This window comes from Nothobranchius furzeri, chromosome 11, assembly GCF_043380555.1.
Source record: "Nothobranchius furzeri strain GRZ-AD chromosome 11, NfurGRZ-RIMD1, whole genome shotgun sequence".
In the NCBI taxonomy this organism is placed as follows: domain Eukaryota; kingdom Metazoa; phylum Chordata; class Actinopteri; order Cyprinodontiformes; family Nothobranchiidae; genus Nothobranchius; species Nothobranchius furzeri.
This window is the reverse complement of record NC_091751.1, coordinates 38,824,304-38,842,537: the sequence shown is the minus strand read 5'-3', so window position 1 is coordinate 38,842,537 and position 18,234 is coordinate 38,824,304. Positions and strand designations below refer to the sequence as shown.

General features: G+C 41.7%; 1 protein-coding gene across 3 annotated transcripts in view; it reads right to left on the bottom strand.

Annotated features, from left to right (window-relative positions):
- The window catches only part of LOC107383440 (enhancer of polycomb homolog 1), a 72,751-nt gene that overhangs the window by 20,029 nt on the left and 34,488 nt on the right, over nucleotides 1-18,234 (bottom strand). For all 3 annotated transcript variants that reach the window (XM_054743350.2, XM_015956050.3, XM_015956049.3), the window contains one exon: nucleotides 5,713-5,872. In XM_054743350.2, the coding sequence (XP_054599325.1) occupies nucleotides 5,713-5,812 (100 nt within the window). In that variant the 5' untranslated portion in view covers nucleotides 5,813-5,872. The remainder of the gene's footprint in view (nucleotides 1-5,712; nucleotides 5,873-18,234) is intronic.

Genomic DNA, 18,234 nt, shown 5'->3' with positions numbered 1-18,234 from the left:
ATCTCGAACACAGTCAATGGCTCGAATACAGCAAAGCAGAGTTGGTGATGTACTGAGTTGTATGCTGGAAGTATGCGACGACAAAATCGTGTTTTGTTGAGGGAACAAACAAATTCAAACTTGAATACGTTATTATGTTTGTGAATGTGTACAAAATAAAGGTTTATTACATTTAAAACGGTTCAGTTGTTATTTTGACTCATTTTGGCAGCTGACCAGCGGGGCCGGTAAATTTTCAGAGTTACTGGCCCGGTTGGCCGGTTGGTTTTGAAGTTAATGTCCACCCCTGAAGGTCCTCACGTGCTGCAGATGTACATCTATTCTACAGTGGGTTTTGTAGTGACCTCTGACATTTATATACTTTCATTTTATTGAGAACATTAAAAAAAATGTATGTGATGTTTTTGCTAAATGCAATTTTCTACCAGTCCTAATGTTCAAGAGAGCTAAATATAATAAACTGAAATAACTAATCAGATAATTATTAGGGATTATCATATAATAATTAACTGATTATGAAACTAATTCACAAAACACCAAACATAAAAACATCTGAAAATATTCCTAATTACTGTAATCATTCTTCAGTAGGATGACCAGATCCCAACTCACCAAATGTGGGACAGAGACTGCTCACTGTGGTATGTGATGCTTCAATGTAACCAGATAGTTAAAATGTTTCTTTTTTTTAATCTATTCTGCCTTTTATCTCTAACATGACTGTTAAATATGCATACAATTATTATATAATTGATGTCTTATATATTCTACTTGACAAACTTGAACAAGCAAACAGCAAAAGGTTTAATGCTGTTTCTCAGTTCCTCTCCAGTTACCAAAGCTTAACTCAGGCTGGACCTTCTACAGTGGCTCTGAGTAACTTTAGCTACAGTTACTTTAAACCATCAACTGATTTTATAAATATAGACAAGCCCACTATAAAATAATGAAGGTTTAAGCCGCTTTTTTAAGTTTTCACTGAATATTTGTGCTGACTTTCCACAACAGAATGATAGTAGAAGCACCAGTAACATCTTTTGATCTATTTATGTTGATTTTCCACTAATAACATCTCATTAAGAACATAGTCATACTGTGTTGCAAGTTTTTCTTCTTGATTTCAAATCGCTTATATAACATGTAGGGAAGACGTGCCCAAAGGGTTTAGCCTGTATGCACCTGAAACAACCGCAGCACCTTGTCTGTCAGAATCTTCTTTAGGTTAGGATGGACCTGTCTAATTACTGGGAAAGCTTTGACCAACACGAACTCAAAACCCCCCTTTGGGAACTCTTTGATTCACGTGAATGCATTTGGTTTCATAAACGGCAATATTTGCTGAAAAGCATCAAGTTTTCAAGTATGAGACGAACGTATTTTAAAATCACGTCAATACTAACCAAATTTAAGACTTTACTAAATCGATTTAGTTTTCATTCAAGTTCAGGGAATGGTGTTTTTCTGCTGTGTGGAGACACCATAACACCTCAGCATGCAGTGTTGCTGTGTTGCCCAGAGCCACTCTGATATCGGCTGCAGAAGATGAGGAAGCAGAGACAGCCCGGCTCGTAGCTGTGGCATTAGGTGCGACTGTCGATGGTGGAGCAACGTTGGGACTATGTTGTGGTGGTTCAACCAGATTTCCACAGAAGCTAGCGATGGACAGCTGCCGCTCTCGGCGGCTAGCAGCAGCCTTGTGGCTAGCACAACACATGTGCGACTTTAAGGAGTTTATGCCCATTGACACAATACTTATTTTCTTCTTGCATATCGTACAGTATGCCTCCCTCACGTTCCCCTCGACTGGCTGCAGCCATTCTTTGAAATCCGGGATATCCAGCCAGGACGCTGCAAACTTGCACTTTCCCATTCTCGTTGTGCGTTCACGTTCACCAACATTCTCTTCGGTCTTAACATTTAGGTGCGTTCGTAATATGCACCGGGAACACCAGAGCGTTCTTTGCACTTTTGAGCTTCCACCCCGTCCGCCCTGGTGCTCCGAGAGAAAAATTACTAACACACCCACAACAGCGTAGTATTATTATTATTTTTTTAATCTTTTTATGCTCCCTCGGTTCGTTAAAAAATAAAACTAAAGCAAACTGTTGACTATCTAATCCAGAAAAAAATCTCTAAATTTAAGACTTTATAAAGCCGTGATAAGACTAATACTTTTTAAGGGTCTTAATTTTTCCTAAATTGATTTATTACCTTTTAATACTTTAAGACTCCGCGGATACCCTGAGTTTACACTACATCAGAAATCTACGGGTTTATCAGGCAGTTCCACACAAAACATTTTCATTATATGACCGGCTCATAATAACATTTCACAAAGACTTCTGCAGCAATTTGATTAAAAGCAGCTTTCATCTGGAAAAAATAAATAAATTTAATGTGAAAGACTTTTTATTTATTCTTTAGTGAGGAAGTGTCTTTTGGTGAATTCTTTAACCACAAAACCCACTGGAAATGTTTTAATTAGTCAGGCTGCACAAGCCATTTATAAAACCTAGGTTTAATTACTGCTCTTTCATAATAGCATTTCACTGAAAAGACTTTAGGCTCCGTTGAACCCATTATTCATTCCAACAGACTCATTTCAAAGCACATTTCTGCCAAAGTAAAAATCAGGTTTCTTTGTCATTTAAGTAAATAAATAAAACCATAGAAATAGAATTTTTAAGGCACAGGCTTCAGTCGCTCAGGGACAAACAACACAACAGTGTTAAAACCAGAGTGAAGCGGTTTGATGTCACAAAGAAAGTGCTGACTCAGTGCTACAGGAACTAAATGACTTTGAGGCGAGTCCCTTTGGAATGATGCAGAATGAAAGAAGAACAAAGAAAGTTCTCAAGTGTTTGTGTCTGAATCCAAGAATGAATGACTCATTAAAAACATCCTTCACTTTTGAATAAATACAAACTAATTAGACCAAGCCTCTTGACACCAACTAATTCATGAGGCCATGTTAAAGAGGACCTCTGCATTAACAACATGTGATCACGGCTAATGAGAATAAAACAGTTCAGACAAACTGGGACGTGTTGGACATTAACATATGCAGGATTATCAGAATTAATTACACAAGTTTGACCTTTAGAATACCCGAGGAGCTAATGAACAGTAAACACAAGCTGGTGGTTCTGTAAAGGCAGCTCATCAGATGCTCTGCTACAGACTAACACGGTTCTGAAGCCTCTCACACACCTTCACTGATGTGTCTTGGTTTGTGTCATGTTCAATTGTTCAATTCAGATCAATAACTATTTAATAAAACTCATTCAAGGCTCTTAGGCAGCAGCACTTGTTTTAATTCAACGATGCATCTCAGAGGAAGAACACTGAAGAATTTAAATGAAACACGACAAACTAATGTGAGTGTTTGCTGCTTCAGCCTTCAGATCCAACAGCTCAGATTTAATTTAAGCATCACTGTTATTTGAAACACCTGTTAAATTTAACGCTATTAATCAAATAACAATCAAGCTTTTGAAATTATAAACTAATTCTAAATTAAAGACTAAAATAATCTTAAGGGAATATTATTTGGCGTTCTACAGCATGAAGGTCTCAGGACCCTTGAAACCAGCTGCTGATGAGACTAAACATTTGTCACTGACAGCAGAGCTGTTTCAGTAAAAGATAATTGCTTTTCTGTAAGAAACAATCGCAGTGACCACTTGTGACACTGAGTCACTGAACTATACAATCCTGCAAACTCATTTCCTCTGATATTACAAAACAAGGCAAACTCAGACTTTTACAAACACATGATAACTTAGTGAAATCCCACAAAACCAATAATGCCTGGTTAACACATCTCCAGCAAAAACAAAATGATTAACTGTGATTTAAAACATAATTAATTTACCTAATAAAGCTCTATGCCAAGTCCAGTCCAACTTTACTCTATTTTCAATAATAAGTGAACATTCACCAGGAACGTAATAAATAACGTTCACCAGGGCACCCAAATACAGGTGCTGGCCAGTAAATTAGAATATCATCAAAAGGTTGAAAATATTTCAGTAATTCCATTCAAAACGTGAAACTTGTACATTATATTCATGCAATGCACACAGACCAATGTATTTCCGATGTTTATTACGTTTAATTTTGATATTTATAGGTGACAACCAATGAAAACATCAAATCTGGTATCTCAGAAAATTAGAATATCCTAAAGGCCAATGAAAAAATGTTTGTTTCTCTAATGTTGGCCAACTGAAAAGAATGAACATGAAAAGAATGTGCATGTATAGCACTCAATACTTAGTCGGGGCTCCTTTTGCCTCAATAACTGCAGTAATGCGGCGTGGCATGGACTCGATCAGTCTGTGGCACTGCTCAGGTGTTATGAGAGCCCAGGTTGCTCTGATAGTCGTCTTCAGCTCCTCTGCATTGTTGGGTCTAGCGTATTGCATCCTCCGCTTCACAATACCCCATAGATTTTCTATGGGGTTAAGGTCAGGCGAGTTTGCTGGCCAATCAAGGACAGGGATACCATGGTCCTTGAACCAGGTGCTGGTGGTTTTGGCACTGTGTGCAGGTGCCAAGTCCTGTTGAAAGGTGAAGTCTGCATCCCCATAAAGTTGGTCAGCAGCAGGAAGCATGAAGTGCTCTAAAACTTCCTGGTAGACGGCTGCATTGACCCTGGACCTCAGGAAACAGAGTGGGCCAACACCGGCAGATGACATGGCACCCCACACCATCACTGACGGTGGAAACTTTACACTGGACCTCATGCAACGTGGATTCTGTGCTTCTCCGCTCTTCCTCCAGACTCTGGGTCCTTGATTTCCAAAGGAAATGCAGAACTTGCTTTCATCAGAAAACATAACTTTGGACCACTCAGCATCAGTCCAGTCCTTTTTGTCCTTGGCCCAGGCGAGACGCTTCTTGCGCTGTTTCTTGTTCAAGAGTGGCTTGACACACGGAATGCGACACCTGAATCCCATGTCTTTCATGAGTCTCCTCGTGGTGGTTCTTGAAGCGCTGACTCCAGCTGCAGTCCACTCTTTGTGGATCTCCCCCACATTTTTGAATGGGTTTGTCGTCACAATTCTCTGCAGGGTGCGGTTATCCCTAGAGCTTGTACACTTTTTTCTACCACATTTTTTCCGTCCCTTCGCCTGTCTGTTAATGTGCTTGGACACAGAGCTCTGCGAACAGCCAGCTTCTTTAGCAATCACCTTTTGTGTCTTGCCCTCCTTGTGCAAGGTGTCAATGATTGTCTTTTGGACAGCTGTTAAGTCAGAAGTCTTCCCCATGATTGTGGTGCCTTCAAAACAAGACTGAGGGACCTTTTAAAGGCCTTTGCAGGTGTTTTGAGTAAATCAGCTGATTAGAGTGGCAGCAGGTGTCTTCTATATTCAGCCTTTCAGAATATTCTAATTTTTTGAGATACCAAATTTGGAGTTTTCATTAGTTGTCACTTATGAATATCAAATTTAAATGTAATGAACATTGGAAATACATTGGTCTGTGTGCATTGCATGAATATAATGTACAAGTTTCACGTTTTGAATGGAATTACTGAAATATTTTCAACCTTTTGATGATATTCTAATTTACTGGCCAGCACCTGTATTAACACATTGGAAAATAATTAGATCAAACACCACTGCAGCCCAACATCTAATCTGCTTCATTAAGGTTCATCTTCTCTACATTCTGAAACAGCTTAACCATTAGAGAAGACCCACTCACGCTGTATGTGAATTAGCTGCTTTGGCATCTTGTAGTCCCCGGGGTAGAGGGAGTCATAGTAGGTGATGTTGCTCTCTGCCTCGGGGACCGGGATGACCATGTTGTCCCGCTTCTCGCCATAGACCTGCTGTGCCGAAATGGCCCGCTGGAGATGGTGTTCCTGCAGCAGATGGCAAAAAGCTCAAGGTGAGGAAAATGAAAACAGGCCAGAAAAGACAGACAAATGTTTCAAGGATCAAACAAACATTTAGACTGATAAATGAACACGATTTATGCAGATTTTTAATGTCAGTCACAACGACCCACACGTTTGTTTTGTAACTGAAAAGCACACGTGCACACAGCAAACAAAAAACTTCCCAACACAAACTAGGCCTCTGTAGTTCTGAGTAAGGTCAGCCCCCACATTACTCATAATGTATACAACACTGTAACTAAAGTGGTTCATAGAATGCTTCCCCCAAAACACCATCTTAACGTTAAGTTTATAGCACACAGTAGTTTTCTTCAACGCTGTGTTCTTGCTCATGCGGACCTTAGACCACCATGTTAGGGCATTTATGCCAAGCTACTGCCTCTGAAATCCACTATCAATGAGTAGTTAGCTTTGCTGCTAGCTGTTAGCTTTCTCTGGAGGTTCTTTAACATTTCTGGTACTAGAGGAGCCTACAGTTCAATCTGGTGATCCACCATTAATGCAGCTAATTAAGCTAGGTTGCTAAAACAAGCTGGTGAATAGTTCAATTCAATGCCAACTAGGGTTGTAGGGATTAACTGGTTTGACTATTAACCATGGCGCCAAACACAGTTAACCCAGTGACTTCATCACAGCAAAAGCAAAAAAATCAAATAAAAATAAAAGCGCACCGACCAGATCAAAGTTAAACTGGAACGGACGCAAGCAGCAGAACCAGTGACAGAAACCACAGGGACTGATCAGTTTGGTAATATTTTGGATTCCCAAAGCTACCCCCAGGGCGTTTTAAGCCTTGTGGGCCGCCAGGCTTTGCTTTACCCCCGCCAGGTCAAGCGTCACTTATTTATTTTAAATAGTTTGAACAAAATGAACAAAACTAACATAAAATGTTTAAATGAAAATGGGTCTTCATCCTGCGAGTCTGACTAACTGCAACTGGTTATATGGTTGAGAGTGCAATAGCGCCGTACACCTGACCTCTTAGTCGGCTGTAGGAGAGTCGAAGCAGCCAGTCAGCCGCGATGGTGAAAATCAAACCAGCAGACTTAATCCAAAAGGGGTAGCTGACAATTTAGCGGATGGCTCTACAACAGGGATTCCCAAAGTGTGGTGCAGGGGTGCGCGAGCTGCCGCTAGGGGGTGCGCGAGGTGAAAAGTGTAATGGCTGCGGAGCTCAGAGAAGTCTGTCATGTGTCACCCTTAGCGTAGAAACTCATTTGTGGGTGGGCCAAAGAAAAAGTAAGTGGGCACAATAAATGTAATTGAAAACACGTATATTTTTGCGCGCGCGCGTGTCCACCACATGTGCCCTAGCTTCATAATAACAATGCGCCGAGCTTCAGCACTCTGGCCTGCGCACGCCGATATGTTCAGTCGCGCGCGTGCGTGTCCTCCACATGTGCCCTAACTTCATAATAACAATGCGCCGAGCTTCAGCACTCTGGCCTGCGCACGCCGATATGTTCCGTATTTGATCATTTTTAACGGTGTTGGAGAAATCTGAAGGTGGTGAGTCATTCTGGCAGATTGTAACACCCTGTCTCATGCAGGTGTTCTGACATTGTAAACCTCACACACAGAACATTGTGGATGTAACAAAATAACAAGAAATGATTCCCATTCAGGCTATTGACAGCGCGCTGAAGATCTGAAGTTCAGAGTGAGTCTGTCAGAGGTCAGACGCGTTCCGGCTGAACCACGGCTCACGGGTGCACAAGTGAGCACATCTGGGCTGGGCAGAAGTCATTTTACAAGATTGGTTTAAATAGCGCGAGACGTGGTGACTTGAGCGGCTGTGCCGCGCGCACACACACAGATTCAATAAGCGCACACGCTGCTTTAACTCCGGCCCGCCGTCAGACTGAAGGCAGAAATGAACGCTGCCTCCACCGTGATTAAAACTTTTAAGAGGTTATTTTTCATTCAAGGTCAAATTAAGATATTAGCTTCTGGGATGAGTCGGGTCCACTCCAGCCAGTGACTCCTCATGAACCTGACCACATCTCACGTTACTGCAGCATGTTATTCCGGTCCGCATGACAGCGGATCGCAGATTCAGCCACACCATAAAACAGCAATAAGTCGGTCTGAGGCAAAAGTGAACATCATGGCTATATCTTGACCCTAATGACATTTGATTACGCACAAGTAGGTGATCAGCTCAGGTTTACGCAGAGCAGAAGGAAGGAGAGCGCTCTGGCTGCACAGGTTAAACGTTCCTACTTTAAGAAAACCGTTAAATTGCATTGTTTATGTGCTACCTGGGCACTCTAAATATTTATTTAAAATGAAATCAAAGGAAATTGTAATGGTATCGAATGTTTATTAATTACTATTTAAAAAATGAAAGTGATGGGGAATTTTTTTAACCCTGTCTGTTTAGCTTGACATCTGATATATATATATATTAGGGCTGCAACAAACGATTATTTGGATAATCGATTAATCGGATGGGGTCTCAACACGATTAATCGATTAATCGGATTACATGGGGAAATTTTTTAAAAACTGCTAGGGAAATGTTATTTCTCTCCTTCCTTCACTTTATTTAACACAACATTTTTAGAAAACAGTTCAATAGCAGAAAAACAACATGCCATCACCTAAATTGTAGGGATGCTCCGATCCGATCACGTGATCGGAAATCGGGCCCGATCACGTGACTTTTAAAAGATCGGAATCGGATGTTAAAGATCGGATTTAACCTTATAAAACAACAAGCATGACATTTTTAATCAATCTTGAGATTCAAATTGAATAACAATGGCTTAATTTTGTACCAAGTTTCACTTCCTCAATAACAACATGACAACATCATACAGCAGCCGTAACGTCACGTTTTAAAGTGGACAGCGGAATTCAGGTCGCAGTTAGCTAGCAGGTTAATGCTCGTCTCGCTCCAGGAGGGCAAAAAATGTCAGCGGTTTGGAATCATTTTAAACTGGAGACCGAATGCTGTCCAACAGCCACTTGCAGCGTGTGCAAACTGAGTGTTTCACGTGGTGGAAAATACAGAGCTGCTTTTAACACCACGAACCTGATCCGCCATCTCAAGAGCAAACATCCAGCTCTATATTTAGAGTTCACGGCGGCAACGCAGATCAAAACATGGAGCCAGCCGACAATGGAAGCTATGCTGAAAAACAAAGAAAAACTTTTTATGGTATCATGTTGGATGTCGTCATATAAATAATAATAATAATAATAATAAAAACCTAACAGGTCAGTTTGGAGGCAGTCTCCCTTTTTTCTTGCTATTTTATTGTATTGCTGAAGTATCGGATCGGGACTCGGTATCGGCAGATACTCAAAATCAAATGACTCAGAATCGGATCGGGAGCCAAAAAATGTGATCGGAACATCCCTACTAAATTGTCTTATAAGGTGTATAGACAGAGACCCTAAGCTACATCTATCTGTGACCTAAAATGCTTGGTCCAAGTTAAACAGCTTAAGGGCAATTCTCATCTGTTTTGTTTGATCTCATCTGTTGACATTTATTTTAAATGTAATTAAACATAGGCTGTGAATTAATCAAAATTGATCACTATTTCCAAAAATGACTGAAAAAAATACCAAATAAAACAAAAGTAAATGAATGCCATCCTCCTTGCGATGATGCCCTGGGCAACTGCCATAAAGTCACATCAAGAAATGCTGCTGATCATTCCAATGATCCCAAATAGACTCACATTAGGCCACATGAAAGCAACTGAACCCAAAAATATATTAACCAGTATATAACTGCACTCTCACACAACACGCCTGCAGCAACAGTTTGGACTCCTCCCTCCCCTTTAAAAGCGTTTTTGCTTCTGAGGACATTGTGGTTGTAAAACCACATGCTAGTAGTCTGGCCCCGGTGTGATCAACCAGTTTCTGCGGGAATGTGACGGCGGAACCAGGGCCAGATTAACACTTTGTTGTACCCTGGGCAACAATATTCAAGGGCTCCATCATCACAACCCAAGGATCACCATAATGTGGTCACATACAGAATATTTTACTGTAATATGCAGTAAATATACTCAATACTTGAATGCCTGACAACACGTAACCCGCCCAGAGTAACCTTTGACCCACCTCGTGTGGACTGGCCAATGAGGAGAGGGTCTTAACTTGAGGCCCTCTCTTCATTGGTCAGTCTGCATGAGACTGACTCTCAACTGACGTTCAGTCGTAGGCAGCGAAGCGTCTCTGTGCAGCGCAAAAGCCCGGGTGGACAGTTTGTTTAATGTAGGGTGACCATATTTCCATTTCCAAACAAGAGGACAGGGGATATGTGCCTATGACGTCACACTATGGCAACGCCACACAAACCATGTTGGGACCCATTTTTTGTAAGAACTAAATTAATATCAGATTCTGCCAATTAAAGGGCTCTAAAACAATTCATATGTAAATATTTTGCATATTTAATGCAAAATCTAATTTTTCTGCTTTAGTGCTGCAACAAGGTTTTATTAATAATAAATTATTATACATTTTGTTTTAATGCAGCATCGGTAAGCTTCCTGTGCACAGATTATTAAGGATGCTTGTTTCAGCTGTGAGATTAGACGATAGGATCAATGAAAAAATAAGTTGTCACACACTCCATGGAAACTTTCAGAGAATCCACAAATAGTGGCTTTCAAATGGTTTTGTTACTTTTTGCAAGTTTATAAAAGAAGCAGATGAGACAGCATGTCTGATAATTTTGTTTTTCATCTGATAATATTAGAACATGTCAGTAATGTCTGAGGGGCTTTTATAAACACCATATAACTAACACTACTGGAGAGGGCATGAATTACACAGAGGCTTCTGGGGAGCCCAGTTATTGGGGGGGGGGGGGGGGGGGGGGGGCATTTTGCCTTGGCCCCCCAAAATGTCTTGAAACGGCCCTGGGTGTGTGACTGAGTTTTGAAGGTGATCTGAATTGTATCAGATGTATAAATATAACATGTGTATAACTTATTGTTTTTTACTGGTAAAAACGTGTAGTGGAGATAAATCTACCTACATTTGACTTTTCAACACTTTGTTTTGTTTTCTTGTTTTTATTTAACTATTTTCCTGGCCTGTCTGTCTCTCATCTTCCTGCATCTCCTCTTAATTCTCCAGAAAATCTGTTGCCTGGATTCTTACCTTTTCACCTCATCAGTTTCTTTTGTAGCCTGGCAAGCCAGACTAAATAAATGTATTATTTAGTCTGGCCATGCTCCATTGACGGTTCTTGGTTGTGGGGCGGGTTCTACCGTTGTCTTTCAAATGATCTCCGCATTCCACTGGACAATGAATGTGACATACTCTTGTTTCACTCTGTTGCATCATCCCACCCACCAGGCATATAGAGTGCCCTGATTGGCTCACAAAGCGGATAAAGCTCTGTGATTTGTTCACTAAGCAGATAGAGCACTATGATTGGCCCACCATTATGGACCAATCACAGTTCTTTATGTGTTTGAAACCCCTCTAGAGAGCTGTGATTGGCTAGCCAGAGTCCTGGTAGGAGCTGAGGAAGTTCCAATGGAGCATGCCTAGACCAAACTTTGCAAAGCAAGAATTTGGTCTAGTTCACTAGGCTATTTCTTTTGAGCAGATCAAAGGGATCTCCTGACCGAAAAGCGCAGAGCGCGTTTTCGATGCTGCGTGAGGTGACATCACCACAGCACAGGTGATGAGCTCAGCAGTAGCGAGCTTCAGGCACAAATAAGACAGAAAATAGAGAACATGTGCGGACATGAACGATCGTGTGCCAATTATAGTTTTTTGGTTGCGCCACTTTGAGAATGGACCGTGCGCTGGAAGCAGCTGCCTGGATCGCTGCGCAACAATGCGGAACCGGTTCGCAGCAGCGCAAGTCTGCCGGCTCTCCCTCGCGCTGATCTGCCGGTACCGGCTCTCCCTCGCGCTGATCTGCCGGCTCTCCCTCGCGCTGATCTGCCGGCTCTCCCTCGCGCTGATCTGCCGGCTCTCCCTCGCGCTGATCTGCCGGCTCTCCCTCGCGCTGATCTGCCGGCTCTCCCTCGCGCTGATCTGACTTGCTCTGGTCTGCGCGCAACGGCGGGCGGGAAGGGGGGGGGGGGGGGCGCTTTTGGAAGAGTTGTGCGACACAACGAATCGATGACGCAATTCGTTGCCAACGCTTTTAGTAATCGATTTTCATCGAATTTATCGATTCGTTGTTGCAGCCCTAATATATATATATATATATATATATATATATAGAGCCATGCCCCGATGTGGGGGCTGGGGGGGGGGGGGCGTTGACATGGTCGGGACATAGAAGGGGGTGCGCGGCTAAATAAGTTTGGGAACCACTGCACTACAAGAATGAATATGGTGAACGTGCCTTGAATTTAAAGAAAGCACATTTATGTGTCACGTATTTTTGCTTCAATTATATATGCTCAGGATTTAATTCAACCCACTAAGTTACAGTGTTAATAAAAGTGCTCCTTTTCAATGAACCAGTTTGTTATGTGCAAACCTCAGCAAGCGAACGAGCTGACCGAGGCCATTGTGAGCATGTCGGTCACGAGACTCCTGTTCATGGTCGGCAATCAAGGTTTCAAAGAGATGAACAAGCAGTTCAACCCATGATTAGGGTTGGGCATAGGGATGCACCGATCAGGTTTTTGGCTGCCGATCACAGATACCGATATCAAATAATGCTGATCATCGATACCGATCACGTGGATTGGCCAGAAATTTTCTACAGCATTAAAATGAGTGCTACAAACTACATGATCTAGGAATAAAGGAAATGTAACCTAATCTAAAATGGTTTGTATTAGGGTTGTCACGGTGTGAAAATTTAACCTCACGGTTATTGTGACCAAAATTACCACGGTTTTCGGTATTATCGCAGTGTTTTTTTAAACGTGCTACATTTTCACACAATTAAATAAACCCTGTATGTCAGGAAATATTGTCCTTAGTTTGTCTAAATTTTGCCTAAAATGTGTTATTTTGTAATTATGTTGTTTACATTTTTTCCCTTTGGTCTTTAAAATACCAACATTTGCCCATAACTTCTTATTTTATGTCTGTTTGATGTCATCATTTTAAAAATATTAGATCAGATGATACTCAGTACTCAAGCAGCCTTCTAATCAGATACTTTTTTACCCTTACTTGAATAATAAACCGTATATCAGGAAAATATTGTCCTCGGTTTGTGTCCTTCCAGTGAGCTTTGCAGATGTGGGGAAATGTCATCAGGCAGTAATCATTGTTAAATTCATAATTATTCTCGGAACCCAACTCTTATCTGCCCCTGGGAGCCCCGTAATGCATAGCGTCATTTCAACATGGGGGTGTCCGCGACACGGTTTATATGCAGGTAGCGGCGCTGCGGCTGCTTTATATAGCGACTCGTTGCATTCTCCCTCAACCCAAATCCTCGGATCACGCATTTTAGCTAAAACGCTAACGTTAGCTTGCCTTGCGTTGACTGTAGAGTTGTGGGTGATGGTAACGCAGATGTGTCATGAGATTTGAAGCGTTGCTGCCTTTCACAGACACTTTTTCTGCACGTGCTGCAAACAGGATAGCAGTCGTCTATAAACTGTCCCTCGGCACTCTTCAAATATCCAAAAAATGCCCGTACTTCCGACTTTGTCTTCTTTGAGGGATAATAAATGTCCTCCTGAGCGCTGCCGTCTCCTCCTTTGACCATTATTTCAGCTTTGGCTTCATGAAAGTTTTGGTTGTAAACAACAAAGACAGGGGTGGACCGTTAAAGCGCCCGAGCGCCAATGGCGCTAAATTTTCTCGTCGGGCGGTAAATACTTGACGACTTACCGCCCGGGTGGCGCCCAAGCTTTATTTGTCATTTACACACCGGCTTTCACCTACATCATGGCCCCGCCCTGTAGGAAGCTGCCGTTTTCATTTCTCGCGCGTGAACCTGCGCGCCTCTAGCCACGAAACGGTATGAAGCAGAGAAGCGTGTGCGTAGGTGGAATGATTCTTGGCGGTTTAAAGAAGACGGGAGGTGCAGAGAATGGCCGTGTTCGAGTTGAGCAGCGCCTCGCCTGTTAAACAGATGAGAGCAGACGGAAGCAGCAGGGGGAGTGGCTGAAAGCCGGCGTTTAACGCCGGGGACACACCGGCCGCGGAAGCGCCCGAAGCGCAGAGAAGCGAATCGCTCACGAAGTCTGGCCGCTGCTCACCGCTCCTCAGTTCAGATCAGACGCCTCGGCTCGGCTGTAGTTTTTCTTTTAACTACTTGGTGTCCTCCATTTCCTCTCTGCCTTTCCTCTCTCTCTCTCTCTGTGTGTGTGTGTGTGTGTGTGTGTGTGTGTGTGTGTGTGTGTGTGTGTGTGTGTGTGAGTGAGTGAGTGAGTGAGTGAGTGAGTGAGTGAGTGAGTGAGTGAGTGAGTGAGTGAGTGAGAGAGAGAGAGAGAGAGAGAGAGAGAGAGAGAGAGAGAAAAGAGAGAAGCTGAAACAAACAAATTCAAACTTGAATACGTTATTATGTTTGTGAATGTGTACAAAATAAAGGTTTATTACATTTAAAATGGTTCAGTTGTTATTTTGACTCATTTTGGCAGCTGACCAGCGGGGCCGGTAGATTCTTGGCGGGGCCGGTAAATATTCAGAGTTACCGGCCCGGCTGGCCGGTTGGTTTTGAAGTTAATGTCCACCCCTGAAAGAGCACATGTGCTGCCGTCAACTTCAGCAGATGATACGGTGGCTGGTAAGGGTCACCGCGCCTACACCGCAGCCACGGTAAACCCACCGAGACAATATAGTTTTTTTTTAAAAACAAGATGATTATTATTATTGTCAACTTTTTTACCGGGGTTTACCGCTACAACAGTTACCGTGACAACCCTAGTTGCACTGAAATTTAAATTAAAAACAATGATGGGTGTTTCAACCACGCTTGTCGTGTACTTTGAGATTTATCAGTTATCTCTTAATTCAGTTGTATCTAAAACTTTTAAGACTTTAGCTTTGCATTTGACTTTTAAATTAAACGTCAGGTTCAAAACTAACTAATTTCACAAAGATCTTGCACCAGTCCCAAAAGACATCATAAACGCAGTATGACTTAGTGTACATCTGAACATTTCAGCCTAAATCCAATACAAAAAACATCCACACCTGCTGTAATTCAAAACGCGACTGGATGAGCTGTTAAAAAAATATGTGTCATTTAGCAAGACAATCAGATGAAGAAGGGTTTGCAGTCTGGTTGACTGAATTAATTTTTGAAGTAATTATTTTTCAGCAGAATGAAAAAACATCTTTAGTTTTCTGCAGCACAAGACTAAATGAAAAACCAACCATTAAAAATTTTGAGTGAGCCAGGTACCCAAACGTCAACCTAAAATCAGTTCTAATGCCAAAATTCCACTACCTCCGCTCTGCCCCCGCTCGCTTCCGAACTCAATTTTTACTGATACCCGCTCTACAACGGCTCCGCTCCGGTGCGGAGACCTGAGGTGTCACCCGTTGTGTGGGAGAAGCATCAACATGAACTGTTTAATCTGCCCATCATTTGTGTTGAGAGATCAGCAGTGTTTAGATCAACAAAGTGTGACTACTTTGATAGTGGAAACTGTATTTATGGCTTACTTTTGTGCATTTAAAGTTCAGCCGCCATTGATAGTTGTTAAAAGTTGTTAAAGCTGTGCATATGAAACAAAAAACGCTTTTCGTTTATCGATTTATTGTGAAATAACGGAAGTTGTGCTTGCTCCCTTTCCTGTTGGGCGGTTGTGATTTCTGTCCACTGACTACGGAGGTGCTCCGGCATCCGGCAAAAATAGAATCGATCCTATTTTTGCCGGATGGCGGAACGGCGGGCCGCGCACTGCGCCGCACGGCCGCAGTGGTGGAACAGCTCTGACTGACAACGGGACCGTTTTTGCTGCGGAGTTCGTGCCGGAGCAGAGATAGTGGAATTTTGGGGTAACTGAAAAGGACAAATGTCATATTCTTAATTTCAAGTTCATCAAAAATTAACCGAGAAACTCTCGATCCAGCATCCACACATTTAACGGACCGCCGAGTTCAGGGCTCGGCCTGCCCTGGAGCGGGCAGGCCTGGGGGCACGACTGCTGGTTAGCCCCCTGGGGTGATCTTTTGCGCCTTTCGGGAGAGGGGTTGGGGCTTCTCCAGCGGAGACCTTTGGGGCTTGGAAATCCTCAATTTCTGTGGGGGAAGGTCTGTGGCCCCTCATACTCACTATTGAACACTCTTAGAAAAACCTTACATAAACAAGCGCATGTAGACACACAGGTGCTCACATGGTGCTCTCACAATTAAGGACTTGACATAACCTAAGGCTGTGGGTGTCACTAAATGCAATATGAATTAATCCCATGTGCTTTTTTTTTTTTTTAGCAAAAATTGTTACCATTAGTGTTTGCGAAAACCTTTAAGCCACACCAGCCAAACTGTCAGGAGTGTCTCACGCAGGACATTTTTAACCTTGTAGGACAATGTCCTCACGGGCTTCAGATTTATAACTGTTTAACAGTGGGTATTGTAGTGACCTCTGACCTTTACATATTATACAAAATTTTATTGTGTCAATCTGTTGAAATAATTTTAAAAATGAACCATCAATGTGATTTTCTGCATAATTACGAAAATGAGGACCCTAACACACACACACACACACACACACACACACACACACACACACACACACACACACACACACACACACACACACACCACAAAATTTATGCAGAAAAAATCTAATCAACAAAATGTTTGATTTACAACAACTTCAGTAGGTTTAGCTGGAATGAGACCAACAGGTCATCTCTGAACATTGGTACCATCAAACCAGAAAGTAAGAGCTAGCATCAGCCTCACTTTTAGCATGAAAACCCATCAGCAGTAGAAGAACATGAGTTCATCTAGATTTTAACTTTTTCCCAGTTTTCCTGCTATAAAAACAGATGCTTGTTTAGGTAAGACAGAAATTGGTGTTTTAACCAGAAAACTTCTGATTCAGGTAAAAACAAAGTCACTAACAAAACAGCAGTAGCATCCTGGTCATCAGTAGTGAACCAAACAGGGTATAAATATGATGCAAAACCACAATTACCACTATGTTAAATGTGATAAATATGATCAACTTCAGATGAAAATCATTTCGATTTTTACAAAAAGCACTATTTCTTCATGCTCCTGTAAAAGTAATGGGAACATTTCTAACAAAATGATTTAAAAGCAGTCTTTGAAGATGAACGTTTGATTAGGACCAAAACATTTAGGGATTATCCGAACATGTTATCAGACATCGAGGCTCATCTATGAATTTCTAAAGATCAGGAATCTGGTGAAAAAGATGAGACTATAAGCTTATAAATCACTAACAATTACATTTATTCTGATTAAAATTTAAATGGAACAAAGGGTTAGTTATTAGTGGTTCAATGAATCTTAAAACGCACAGATCGCATCACGATTTTCAGTCACGGACAGGATAGTTTTTTCGGATTAGCAGAAAGAAAAGTGTAGCGTCATGAAGGAACTGTTTTCCACCTAAAGGTCATTTCGGCCTCTCTCCTCATGAAGAACTAATCTCCTTGAGATATTGCTCAAGGCCTTTGATGCCTCTGCATCTAATAGGACTGGGGATAAACGATTATTTTTAAAACGATTATTCTGACGATTATTTTATCGAATAGTCAAATATTCTAATGACTATTTTGACGATGAATCTAGCAATTGTTTTATTGCACAAATTAATAAAAACAAGAAACTCTCAAATAAATTCCTCCAAAACGTTGATAAATTGGTACTGTAAGAGAATAAACACTACAGACCTTCCATTTTGTATAACACTGCTTTTATTATGTTGCGGTTGGTTATGTTCTGGTGACATGTAGAACTTGGGAGTGCAGGCTGCTGCCTGAGAGGTGGTTGGAGACAGTGTCTCCATGCTGCTTTGTTTTGGTCACTTATGTGTGTGAGGCGAGTGGTGTTACGACTCTTCCTGGGGAGTTTGGCTCGTGTGCAAAAAGGAAGGGACAATAACTTGGGATTTAAAAGTTAAAATGATGATCAGGTTTATTTAAAACACACAAAAAAAATCTTTCCATCTACAGGTTGGGAATAATAAAACTAATTCTGCCTGTGGGGAATTAAAACAAAAGTACAAATAAATAGGGATGTCCCACTGGGTAAAGATTACTGGTTTCTGGACCAAAATAAGGATCTCCAAAGGTCCAAACTCTAAACTGGGTGGTTAAACCAAACTCAAGGTGAGATTTTAAACTAAACTGAAAATCCACAATACTCTAAATTAGGGCTGCATGATATTAGGAAAACCTACGATATTCAATAACAGTGCTTAATATTGCGATACC